Source organism: Saccostrea cucullata, unplaced genomic scaffold, assembly GCF_032062105.1.
Source record: "Saccostrea cucullata isolate Sc308-1 unplaced genomic scaffold, CSIRO_AGI_Scuc_v1 ctg1462, whole genome shotgun sequence".
Classification (NCBI taxonomy): Eukaryota; Metazoa; Mollusca; class Bivalvia; order Ostreida; family Ostreidae; genus Saccostrea; species Saccostrea cuccullata.
The window spans coordinates 255,108-268,234 of record NW_026926506.1 but is presented as its reverse complement, the minus strand read 5'-3'; the positions used below and the strand labels follow the sequence as shown (position 1 = coordinate 268,234).

The window sequence follows — 13,127 nt, the reverse complement described above, 5'->3', positions numbered from 1 at the left end:
GGGAAACATGGGATAATTTAAGTAAAACGTATGCAGTGTATGAAACATAAATTATGGAGATAACGAACATTATTATACTTCTGTTAAAATGATTCCTATATAAAGTTCAGAAGGTAAAATAACTATTCTTCATAGTCTGAAAATTTCCCCGCATAGAAAACTATACCCCCAGGGTATAGTTTTTGCTACCCACCCCTCGGAAAATTTTCGTGCAAATTTTAGCGCCAATTTTCATTTCCTGTCATTTGATTGGTTGGCGATTCCTCCAACACTGAAGAGTTCCAACTGTATTTCCGAAACAAAATGTCGTCTGGGAGTAGATACGAGGCCGATATTGACGCTCTTTTACAATCTAGGGATAGTAAAAACACCCAAAAGGTGGTGAAAACCGCCCTGAAGCTCTTACAAGACTACCTTATTGAAAAATATGAATTAAGCCTCGAGGATATGGAAAAATTGTCGATTGTTGAGATGTCCGAAAAACTGAAGAAATTTTACGCTGAACTGAGAAAACCCGACGGAAGTTACTATGCCAAGAAATCATTAATAACAATGAGGTTTGGACTTCAAAAACATTTTTTAAAGAAAACATCAGTGGATATCATTAATTCAGATGAGTTTAAATCATGCAACGAAGTTTTTAAAGCTATGTTGGTGAAGATCAAGCGCGAGGGAGCACCCGAGGTAAAACATAAACAAACAATCTCAACAGAAGATCTAAACAAACTTTATGAAAGTGAAGCATTTTCTCTGAATACAGCTATGGGGCTGTTAAACAGAACATTCTTCGAAATAGTTTACTACTTTTGCAACCGTGGTCAGGAAAACTTGAGAAGCTTTCAAAAAACAGATTTCTCAGTGAGAACAGATCCAGAGGGGAAAAGATATGTGTGCAAAGTCAAACATAGGGAGGAGAAAAATCATAGAGGGGACGATCTCACGGACGACCAAACAAATCAGGCCAGGATGTACGAAATGCCAGGTTTGTACACTTGACTTGTCAATTTGTATCTTTTTAATAATCAAAGAAAAAAATTATTTAAATACATGCAAATTTAAATATGTTTATTTTTTTAACAGGAAATCCCCGTTGCCCTGTGAATAGTTTCATGAAGTATATTGTGAAGCTGAATCCTGATAACCCAAATCTATGGCAGCGCCCTAAATCATCCGTATCAGAAACGCAATCGGTTTGGTTCGACAACATTCCCCTTGGAAAAAATACGCTTGCGGCGATGATGTCCACTATTAGTAAGAGTGCTGAAATATCTACTATATATACCAATCACTGTATTCGAGCCACGTGCATAACAAATCTTGACAGGCAGGGAATTGAGGCAAGACATATAGTTGGAATATCTGGTCACAAAAATATATCTAGTATTATGTCTTACTCTACGAGGTTGAGTGACCAGAAACAATTTGAAATTTCGAAAATACTTTGTGAAAGTTCTAAAACTTCCTATGGAAATTCTAATGCAGCAGCTTGCAGTGACTCTGGTGTACAGGAGAATCAGATTGATTTCTTAGATGATTTTGATGTCGACACATTTTTTGCCGGATTAGAAAACTTTGAACTACACAATGTTAAAAGTGTACAAAGCGCTCCATCAGCTTCCTCTACAAAAAACACTGAATGTGGGGTCAACATACACAATTCTACTGTCAACATTAACATTTACACAAATAAACTGTAAACTCCCCTTATAAAATCAAGTGCAGAAAAAATGGTGTTGATCAATGTTACTGTGTCATGAATAATGTTGAGTTAATTATACCTAGTAAATTTTATGATGTTAACATCATTTGATTTTTAAAACTGTTAAAAATTTCTTGTTTTTTGAAATTTTAAATTAAATGTTACCTGAAATTGACATTTTGCTTTTTTTCAATTAAAATATTATTACAAAACAAGGTACATCAGTATAATAAAACGCTTATCCACTGGCTGTGAGTGGGATAGCTCTTTTATCAAACCCTTGACAGGAACTATTCCCCTCGGGCAAGCCCTCGGGGAATAGTTCCTGTCGCGGGTTTGATAAAAGAGCTATCCCACTCACAGCCAGTGGATAAGTGTATAATATTCAAGATCAAGTCTATTAAACAATATGAAATGGGAGCACAGGAAACATGGACCTCCAAAACATCAGAGATGGGATCTGGTGTTGTGGAGTAGTGAGTATCTCCTGGCGACCGTTCACACCCGTGTGACCCTTGTCATGATCAGGAAATGACGGGAAAATCCTTCGTCAATTCAGTGTAAAATCTCATTACCCCTTTCGAAAATGAAATTTGATACATCAATGAGTGTCAGAGATATATCCTTGGAGATCGTAGGGATCTGTCAACAGGTGACAATAAACCTCCAGTCTACTCTGTACTCCTATCAACAATCAGTCAAAAAAATTCAACAAAATACAAAATGCTACAAAAAGAAAAATGAAATATCTACCAATTATTATTATTTCGTTACTGTGTTAAAGATGTGATTTTGTGTGATACTTATATGGTTTACCGTTTAAATCGTCGTAAACCACGGTCAAAATGTTTTATCTTTCCTCGTCTATCTAAAATCTAGTTTAATGAGAACGACTAAGAGTTCTTAAATGTTCACAGCCTTAACCTTTTAAGTTGTGATGTGTACAGGTTTTAATTTAAACAATAAACTGCTTTCTTTATTTGTTATTACTGGAATGAACGGAAGCAGCTGTTGCAGAAAAAATACATAACCCGCGTAAGCGGGTTGTGTAAATTTTTTCTGCAATAGCTGCAACCGTTCATTCCAGTAATAACAAACAAAGAAAGACATTTAATTGTTTATATTAATATCTGTTTAAATAATCAATTAAAGTAGGATTAAAAAGATTAATTATTATATTAATGATGCGAACGTCTTTATACGTTTCATTGATGGAACAGCCACTGATTAACATGGATTAAGGTGACATGCCCACTGTAGTTTATGCAGTGATGAACGCAATGGGGTTTCTTAAGAAATAAAGGAGAAAATATTCAGTGGATGTAAATATATTTCTGTATTGACATTTCATTCAGTCATCTGACAATAATTAAAACTAAACTCTTCCTTTTATTTTCCTTCCTCGTTTATTTTTTATTGTCGTAAACTTTGCGAGAAGAAATTGTGATGAGTGGATGTCGAATGGAGACGTAAGTAAAAGTATATACTCTTAAAAGAAATAAAATCTTGAGAATTAATAGAAAAAAAACTTTCTTATCTAGTTCAGAGAGAGAGAGAGAGAGAGAGAGAGAGAGAGAGAGAGAGAGAGAGAGAGTCCTTTTACGCTGAAATGATAATTTTACAGACTTTTCCTTTCCTCAGTTTGATCTTAGAGATTGATATATTGGACTCATAATTTATTTATCATTTTGTTTACTATGCATGTTATTTACATCAAAAGGAAGCAGCGAAAATTTGAAATGACGTACTCAAGTAAACAAAGAATAACTTCAAGTTACAATGTAAAAATGATTAAAGAAATAAGATATCGTTTTCCGAGTTTCTTTGGCCTGAGGTAACCTAATCGATTCTGTAAAGTAGATGTGATTACGTACCAACTTTAGGTCATATCCTAATGAAACTTTAAAAATTATTTTATTTCTCATATTGATATGTCTATTTTGATTTGTGACACAAAGAATAAGTTGTGCTTTTTAGACTCATTTATGGAAACGCAACTAACAATCTAGACCTTCCAAATATCTCATGCAGTTTGCATTTCATTTGCAAGAAAGTCTGATCACATGCCCACCTCCATGTCCTCAAAAATGTTGAATGTTAATTTCGATAGTATTGTCATTTAAGGAAACACATTGGCAAAATTAATATGAATGTAATAGAATTTGACGTCAAGTTCGCTGCAAACGTCAGCGGTAATGACGGAGAGAAAGGAAGATACATGAAATTTACGATTATTAGAATGTTATTTTTAACAAATTCCCTGACCTAATTCTAAAGCTAGAGGGTGTCGTAATATTATTGAATATTAAATCGTCATCTTGTTTATTTTCTCTGAAATGAAAGTAAGGATATTCCATACAATATAACAACATATTTAAAATAATCCCATTTACAAGAGTGCTTAGAAGTAGATTTATATAACGTGTATTTGAGATTGGCGCAAGGGATTAAAATAAGGATTGGCTTTAAAAATTGTGTGAAAAAAGACATTGGTGGGGTGTGTTCTCTAAATGAAACTAGCTATGGAATCGCTTAGCTTTGATATGAATTACAATGAATAATAGAATATTCCCTCAAATGTGTGGGTAAGCTTTCATTCTCACAATATATACAGGATTTGTACATTAATGACACTTTGGCTTGCTCCATGTAGAGTATCATAAGTTTATGCATGTTACAAAATGTAAATTATAATTGAATCAAGTACTTGCCTCGAAGCGATGTATATGAAACACTTAAGAAGCAATTAACCACCAAGTGGTCTACCAGGTCATGTGATATCGCAATTAATGTTAGTATGAAGTTGAACGCTCCCATTGTGCAAATTGTCAGTATTTATATACATAGCATAGCTAACTAGGCAGTAATGAAAAGATCATTTTGATTGATGAATTGAATTTTGTTCAACTGCTCATACAGAAATTTTCACGCATATAGAGACGTCACCATATACGGTGAAGAGTTTCAAACTTAGATCGTTACATGGCTCTCAAGGCCATTAAGCAGTTAGAGTTCCTCATCGTGCCAACGCCTACTGTGACACATGCAGGACGTTGGCTTTGGAAGTCTCATCCCCGATAAGGAACAGTCACTACCTATGTTGACGTCTTAGGTTTGACGTGGAGCTGCGAACTAGAATCGAATCCAGGCCTATCGATTCTGAAGGAGAGGACCGGGATTCATAAGAATCGAAGTATTAATTGATAACATGTTTTCGATATATCTGAATGTCGCCTTTGAAGGCCACAGCAAGTGTTTTCTTCTACACACGTGGAAGTTTTTAATAAACACTTAAATAAAGAGATATGACAAGATAAATAACTTGTTATAACGAAATATCTAACTCGTTATTACGAGAAACCTAATTTGTTTTAACGAGATAACTCGTTATAAAAGAGATAACTAACTTGTTATAACGAGATAACTAACTCGTTATACGGAGATAATTACTCGTTATCACGAGATAACTAACTCGTTATAAAGAGATAACTAACTCGTTAAAAGGAGATAATTAACTCGTTATGACGAGATAACTTACTCGTTATAACGAAATACTGACTCGATATAACGAGATACTAACTCGATATAACGAGATAAAAAAAAATATTTTGGCAAAAATTAGGCTATACGGCTTTCGAAAGAACGCTTCAAAATTCAATGTGAATAAAAAAGCCGACTTTCTACCGCTGATCATCAATTCCATTTTATGGAAAACCACTGACACAATTGATTAAACCAATAAAATTTTGTAAATTTTGCTTTTGTATTTACTGTGAAAATTGAAATTAAAAAAAAGAAAAAAAAACTTTTATCTGTTGACAGCTGCTTCTTCAATAAAAATGAAACTCGTAAATTTACTTACCTCCTCATTGGTCATTTGCAAAATTATTTTGTAAGAACAGATTCTGATTGCACACATAAGTACTCTGAAGTTGACATCAAAGAGATGCTTGAGTTTCTGATTGACGGTATCTGTGTGGTTTTTGGAGAACAGTTATTCCCTCAATCTATTGGATTTCCAGATGGGTACAAATTGCGCTCCGTTATTAGCAGACTTATTTTTATATTCATATGAAGCAGAATTTATGCAAAATCTTATGCGTTAAAAGGAGAAAACACTTGCTGTGGCCTTCAACTCGAAATTTAGATATATCGACGACGTATTGTCAATTAATAATGGTAATTTCCATTCCTACGTCGATACGATATATCCTGGTGAGCTTGAGATAAAACATACCACAGAGTCTGACATATCCGTTTCATACTTGGATATTTTACTCGAAAAAGACATTAATGGTAATCTAACAATCAAGCTATATGATAAACGTGATGGCTTTAACTTTTCTATCGTCAACTTCCCTTACTTATGCAGCAATATTCCTTCATCACCTGCATACGGAGTAAATATATATCTCAGTTGATTAGATACGCAAAAGCATCCTCTACGTAAAACCAATTTCTAAAACGAGGTAAATTATTGACAAGCAAGTTGATGAAACAAGAATATAACAGTCTCGTTTAAAGTCATCATTTCGTAAGCTCTTTGGTCGATAAAATGACCTTGTCAGCAAATACAATCTATCATTGAGTCAAATGCTGAAGGATGTTTTTCATACCAATTGTTAGTCCATTATTTATACACTGAATTGACGACGGATTTTTTTCTCCATGGCACCTGATCCCACCTCTGATGTTTCGGGGGTCCGTGTTTGCTCTGCTCTTATTTTGTATTGTTTTATGGACTTTTAGATTGAATACTGTTCGTTATCTCCATATCCTTTTGTTTCCATAGCAATGGTAGGCATTTAGAAATTTTTGAATGTTGACTGAACAAAAAAATGTCTAATCATTATTTCTGTAAATTTTCATTACAATTGTTCAACCCACGTTGGAAAACTTTAAGCTGTGCGTATATGATCCTTTTATTTGTTTCTTTCATTCCTAAGACGACTTTTTGCAAAAGATTCTATTTTTTAAATTGAAATTAATTTGACAGAATGTAAGAAACAATCCTTCCTTACCTGTACAGTTTGTGTGAAAATCAAAGTTTTGCAGTTTTTTTTATTTTCTTCTGATTCCATGGCAACGATGACAACTATCAGTGGTTTGAAAATTTTGAATGTCATTCGCACAAATACGATTACTGTTTATCCTTTTTATGCAAATTGATTACGATTGTCTACGGGATCAGCGAACACACTTCTGGACAAAGTTCTGGACCTCTCGTACGTTTCCATGCCAACAGTAGCCATATTAAAAATGAAAAATATTTTCCACAAGAATACAGTTGGGCATCATATTTTATGGAAACATCTATTGATATTGCCCCAGCCATCTGCGAGAAAGTCCCCGGACATCGTTTTCATGCGTACAATACCAATATGTCCAACGACTTTGTTCGGGATTTATAATGATAGAGATATATCTTTACAGCATAAAACAGTTAAAGGCCGAGATTTTTAACCATACGGTTTTCTCAGGTAAGGGGTGGGACAAAATTTTTCATGCGTGGCACCCCGAGGTATTGACAGCCGTGCAGACCGTGGGAAGTGCTTATCACTATTCACAAACAGTATACACACGAAGTCCATGGGTATTACCTGTACACAGCTTGCGTATAGTCGCCCGCGTGGCGCAATGGTTTGAGCGTCTGTACTATAGTCGCGAAGTAAGGAGTTGATCCTTGCTTCGAGGGTTCGAATCCAATTGTGTCACTTGGAGACCAGTCCTTCGGATGAGACCGTATAAACTGTGGTCCCGTGTCACAGTAGGTGTTGGTACGAAAAAAATCCCCCACTGCTCAATGACGAGTATAGGACAAAATTGGCAGCTCTCATCCGGCAAGTTGTGGCGTCTCTATATAAGTGAAAAATTCTTGAGAGGGACCTTAAACAACATACAAATAAACAAACAAGATGCGCGCACTTACGTTGTTATTTATTTTGACAGGTTTTCCAGTATATTCTTTTGAAAAGGAGTAGGATCACAAATTGGAGAAGAAGAAAAGGTCTCTTTCTTGTCAACAAGAAATTTCTGCTTGTTTGTCCTATCCCAATGCTTTGACAAGAAAAGATAAGAGCTTTGAGATGTATCTTTTACTGAATTAACCTAGCCTTGATCAAACTGCAAAAGGGAGACTCACTGCATAATGGCCTTGTCCATTGATCTGTGCTCAAGGTAATTTACTTTTATACCACATACGAACTTTTATTAAACACTGTTTATCTCCATTTGATGTTTATTATAATTAATTAAGTAATAAAATGCTGTCCTTGGTTGTTAGTACGGGAATTAATATCGCAGCTGTTGCTGAAATAATGGGCGTAATATCTTATTTTTTTCTGCAATACCTGCTACATTTATATTTACATCTGTATAAAAAAATTCAAAATTCACAGTGTTATAGATGAAATGTCATTTTATGCATAACTGATGGAACAGCCATTGTTCAAGAAATCTCTGTATGTGGCTTGCTTACTGTTGTTTATGCACTGATTAATGACAAAGGTCTTCATAAGAATTAAAGGAAAAAATATTCAGTGCATGTAAATATTGTTCTATAATCAAACTAATAGCATTCGTATCTCCAAACTCCACCTGTGTCGATGGATTTGATACCACGACTAGAAGAGACATGTACTTATAGTACTCAGTACTATGCTCAAAGAATATTCTATTTTGAAGTTTTTATAAAACTAAATTGAGAAAGATTAATTGCCACAATGAGAAAAAGTTATGATGTAAATTGTATTTCACAAAATCAATAACAATTTTCCCCCAAACCTCCCGCAGTGCAGTTTTATGTATGAAGTTTACTAAGTTTCAGCAACCTTCACATGACGGTCTCAGGATTTAGCATCCATTGCTATCAATGTCAGGGGAACAAAAACTCCTACTGTAATACGTGTAATCACAACCAGCGTCTGCAGTGTAAAGTCCGGCAATGTTCTCAGTGTCAGGGGGACACAGAATATTACTGTAATACGTGTAAACATGACCTGTGTCTACAGTGTAAAGAGAAACATGTTATAGATCTAGATACCATATATCATGATGTTGTGATTTACCGCGAGCAATTTGAGTACATCCCGAAACAAGAGACTTGTGTGAGACATCCAGACAGAGTATATGATATGCTCTGTCACTCATGTAAACTTCCTGTCTGTGTCAAATGTAAAGAACACAGAAAACATCAAATACAGGACATTAGAACATTATATCAAACAAAGCGTCAGCAACACAGGGAAATCATTCGCATCATCAGAAGCAAAACGCTCTTTCACATTTCTTCTCTCCTATCAGCAATCAAAAATGATATAAAAGCTTGTCACACAGAAATATCTCACCGCCAATCAGCGATATTAAGAAAAGCCCAAACGATGAAAAACCTCATTGACACTGTGTTAAGTGATGTTATATTCAGACACAAAAATTTTACTCATAGTTTTCAACAACACAAGAAAAAAATAAATAGATGTCTTGCAAGTATGGAAAACTATGAACGTAGATCCGAACATTCGACAAACAGAGCAGTACAATTTCTTCTATTTTTAAAGAAAAACCGTTTACCCAAAATGAACGACACCCCTAGCCTTACCTATAATCTAACACAACACGCCCTGCTCTCCAGGACAGAGAAAATCAGTAAGAACGATATGATTCAGCTACTAAGTGAAATCCAAATTATAGAGACACATAAAAGGCACTTGGACAATGAATGTCTTTTGAAATTGATGCCCACACCTGTGTTACACAGATCTATCACACTGACAGAAGTCATTAGTGTACATCACATTTCCTATGTGAAATCAGACCAGGTATGGGTAAGTGGCTATAAGAATCTCATCTTAACAAACACAGATGGTGACACTCTACATCATCTGACAGATGTTTAAAAAAGTGGTTGGGGTGTACACACTGTGAACAGTACCTGTGAACTTCTGTATATAGACAAAGATGATAATATCAACAAACTTTCTAAAGATAACAGAACAAAGTCCTTACTGATAAAAAAGACAGATTCGGTGTCACCATGCAGTGTTTTTTGTTCCCCATTAAATGGAAATATACTGGTAGGGGAGTGTAATACTGCAACAAGGAGAGGCAAAGTAATACGGTTTACCAATACAGGACAACACATACAAACAATACAACGAAATAACACAGGTCAGCTATTATACAGTTCTCCTAGCTATATCACAGAGAATCGTAATGGTGATGTAGTTGTTTCTGACTCTAATCGTGGTGCTGTAGTGGTGACCGAGCGTGAAGGAAGACATCGTTTCTCCTACACAGGTCCTACATCAGAAACAGGACTATCACCACGTGGAATCTGTACAGATGTGCTGTCACACATCCTGGTGTGTGATTTTAAAACGGATACTGTGCAGATGCTTAACAAGGACGGTCAGTTCCTATCAATGATACTGAGACAAAAGCAAGGGATATACGGACCACGCGGTTTGAGTTATGATAACAAGTCTCAGCTTCTTTGGATTGGATCATTTTACACCAACAGAGTGTGTGTGTACAGGTACCTTAACAGGTACCTCACAGGTAACTTCACATGAACTGGCAATCAGAAAAGTGGAATCAATGTAAAAATTTAATCAAAAACAAATACAAACACAGATAGTTATCTTTCAGGATACATGTATATAAATAAGGGAATATTGTTTTGTACAATTATAATAATTAATGTACACATTGTCAAAAGATTATATGAGAGCTCAGTATAACTTGATGATAAGATAGATGTACATGTATAGAGACACGGGACATTGTTCGTAAATCACATTTACACACACATTGAGAGTTATTTGACACGTAATTGTAATCAAGTAATAAGATACATGTACCCCTTAATACATACATGTATGTCTTTCTAGCTAGTTAAAAGGTACAGGCACAAACAATCTTGAAACACTATGCTAATTTTTTTTTCTTAGAAGGATGGGATCCAACAGGGAAAAAGAACGGACGAATTAAAAAATCTAACAAAAAGACATGTAAGAGAAGAACATTAACTCTCTAAAAAAATTAATAAAAGGAACATAATGAACATTAGCACAATCATTCAACAATATAAATGAATTTAAATCTAAATATTTATATTAGTATACTAATGTGCAACTTGCTGAAGAGAAATAAATGTTTGAAAGCAAAGCACATGAATAAAAAAAGAGTTGATGTATGACCATTTCAATACAGGTATCTACCTTGAAGTTGATAAAGGGATAGGGTATTACGATTCATTGGTCTTGAAGTTGGATTCCATGATATTTTAAATAAAAATCTCATTTCGGCTTTTCTAAGAATAAATACATTTATCCTGCAACTACCCCTTGCATTGACCTAATAAAGGTAACCTAATAAACCAAAGCTTTATCCGGTCTCTGCCCTAATAAAACCTCGTGCATGTATTCCGTCGTTCTAAAAAAAATTGTGACGTCCTGTATATTGCAATGTTTACGCCATGGCGTCATAGCTTCAACTGCAGAAATGTGCCTAAATCTTTCGAAAATAGCTAGTTTTGGACGTTCAAATGTAAAATTTGTTGCAGGATAAACAAAATACATGATAACTGTCTTGAAATATAAACGATATTTGGGCTCGGGTCGATAACGTTAGAGGGCTCGGCAAGCCTCGCCCTCTATCAAGTTTTCTTACCCTCGCCCAAATATCGCTTTTATTTTAAGACAGTTACCATGTATTTTATATGTATTTCAATCTGTTACAAGCATTCTGAACAATATGTCTCTCTAACCTTGAGAAAACTGGTATTGTGCATTAATATTATTAAATATCTTAGTCAATGATGGTTTAGAGATACTGACTAGAAAAAAGTCAGTCTAAATTAAAAGAGGATCAGCACAGATTTGAAGTTTGTATCCTTAAAAAATTGACAGAATTTAATAATTAAAACATATTACCAGAGCGTTTGATATTTTTTAAAAATTCTGTTTATATAGTTACTTAATCCAAAAATTATAATTATATGAATATTTCGGGGTGTGTTACGTAATGAGTTCCTTAGCTATATAGCAATATACCCCAATCATCTGGATGTGGAGCTTATGTCTCTCTGTAAATTAAATTCGATATGCAAAAACCCTGATTTATATAGAAACAGACCCTTTTTAAACTGATGAATTGTGGATGCACGCGTTGATCTAGAATAATGGTTATAAGTGTATTTTAAGTTTTGGGAACGATCTGGAAGTAAAGGCGAGGGATAAAAAAAGATTTCCCTATTGAGAAAATGCATTGGCGTCGGAAGCCAGAATTGAAAGTGGGGGGGGGACTAATTGAAAGTGTGTGGGGTAAACCAACATGTACGAACAATCTCCGACAAAAACAATTCAATAAAATACAAACTGTTACAAAAGGAAGAATACATAATATCAAGAAATCATAATAATTATGCTCGTATGATATAGATATTGAAATTTTATAGATATTGGAGGTCAAGGTTTATTGCCTGGTGTTGTTTAAATTTTCGATTTTGTGTATTATCAATGTTTATTGCTTACTGACACGGGTTATCAGCTAAGCAATGTATAAATGAGTACCTTTTAAGTTTTCTGTATTTTTTTTTTTAAATTTTGTGAACATTTAATAGAAATGTGATTAAAAACTGGTGAAGTTCTGACAAGTTTTTCAATAATATATAATTTTTCCTAAAATTTTCCATTGAATTATTGCAGCTTTTAAATTCAAAGACGATAATAATTATGATTAATTTGTCGTATGATATGAAGAAATATTAAGACAGTTATTTGGACTGTGTTGTCAGACGTTATAAATTTGAAGAAAAAACAATACATTTAAGAATCTCAAGACATTTGAGATGTTTTCTTAAAAGTAAACTATTGTGAATGTTTTAAAATTTTATTTTTATATTTGCTTTAGTACCATTTTCTAGGACAAAATTTGCTGAATTATTTTTTAAAATATTAATGCATATTTTAAAGACATTCAATTCTCGAAAGTATCGATCATTAACCTAGAGTCTGGAATCACAATTGACTTCATTCATGGCCTAGTAAGTCTATCTATAAAAGTAATATACATGTATATGTTACATAAAGTAATGGGTAACCTTTTTAAAGGCTGAAGTTATGTTTTCTTTGAGATATTTAACGATCTATTTAGTTAAAGATTGGTGTTTTATTCACTTTACATAAGTATATGTATATCAAATAATTAAAAAATGTAAGATATCTTGTAAATTTAAATCATATCTTCTTATGGTATTCCAAATAATTAAACAAGTTTTCTTTTATTATGTACAATGTAAATATTAATTTGAAATATATTGAGACAACGAAGGGTAATCAAGCTGAAAAATCCATAAAACAATATTAATTTAGAGCAGGGCGAACACGGACCTCCAAAACATCAGAGCTCGGTACAGGTAACATGGAGG

The 13,127-nt window shown here is 34.0% G+C and overlaps 1 protein-coding gene and 1 pseudogene across 1 annotated transcript; both read left to right on the top strand.

The window, feature by feature from the left end:
• The first annotated feature begins 303 nt into the window (after positions 1-303).
• LOC134271878 (uncharacterized) lies at positions 304-1,697 on the top strand. The gene is made up of 2 exons (XM_062754090.1): positions 304-982; positions 1,081-1,697. Exons 1-2 carry the CDS (start codon positions 304-306, stop codon positions 1,695-1,697), a joined length of 1,296 nt encoding a protein of 431 aa, XP_062610074.1.
• A 1,336-nt stretch (positions 1,698-3,033) lies between these two features.
• Positions 3,034-11,984, top strand: LOC134271886 (uncharacterized; annotated as a pseudogene).
• The last annotated feature ends 1,143 nt before the right edge of the window (positions 11,985-13,127 follow it).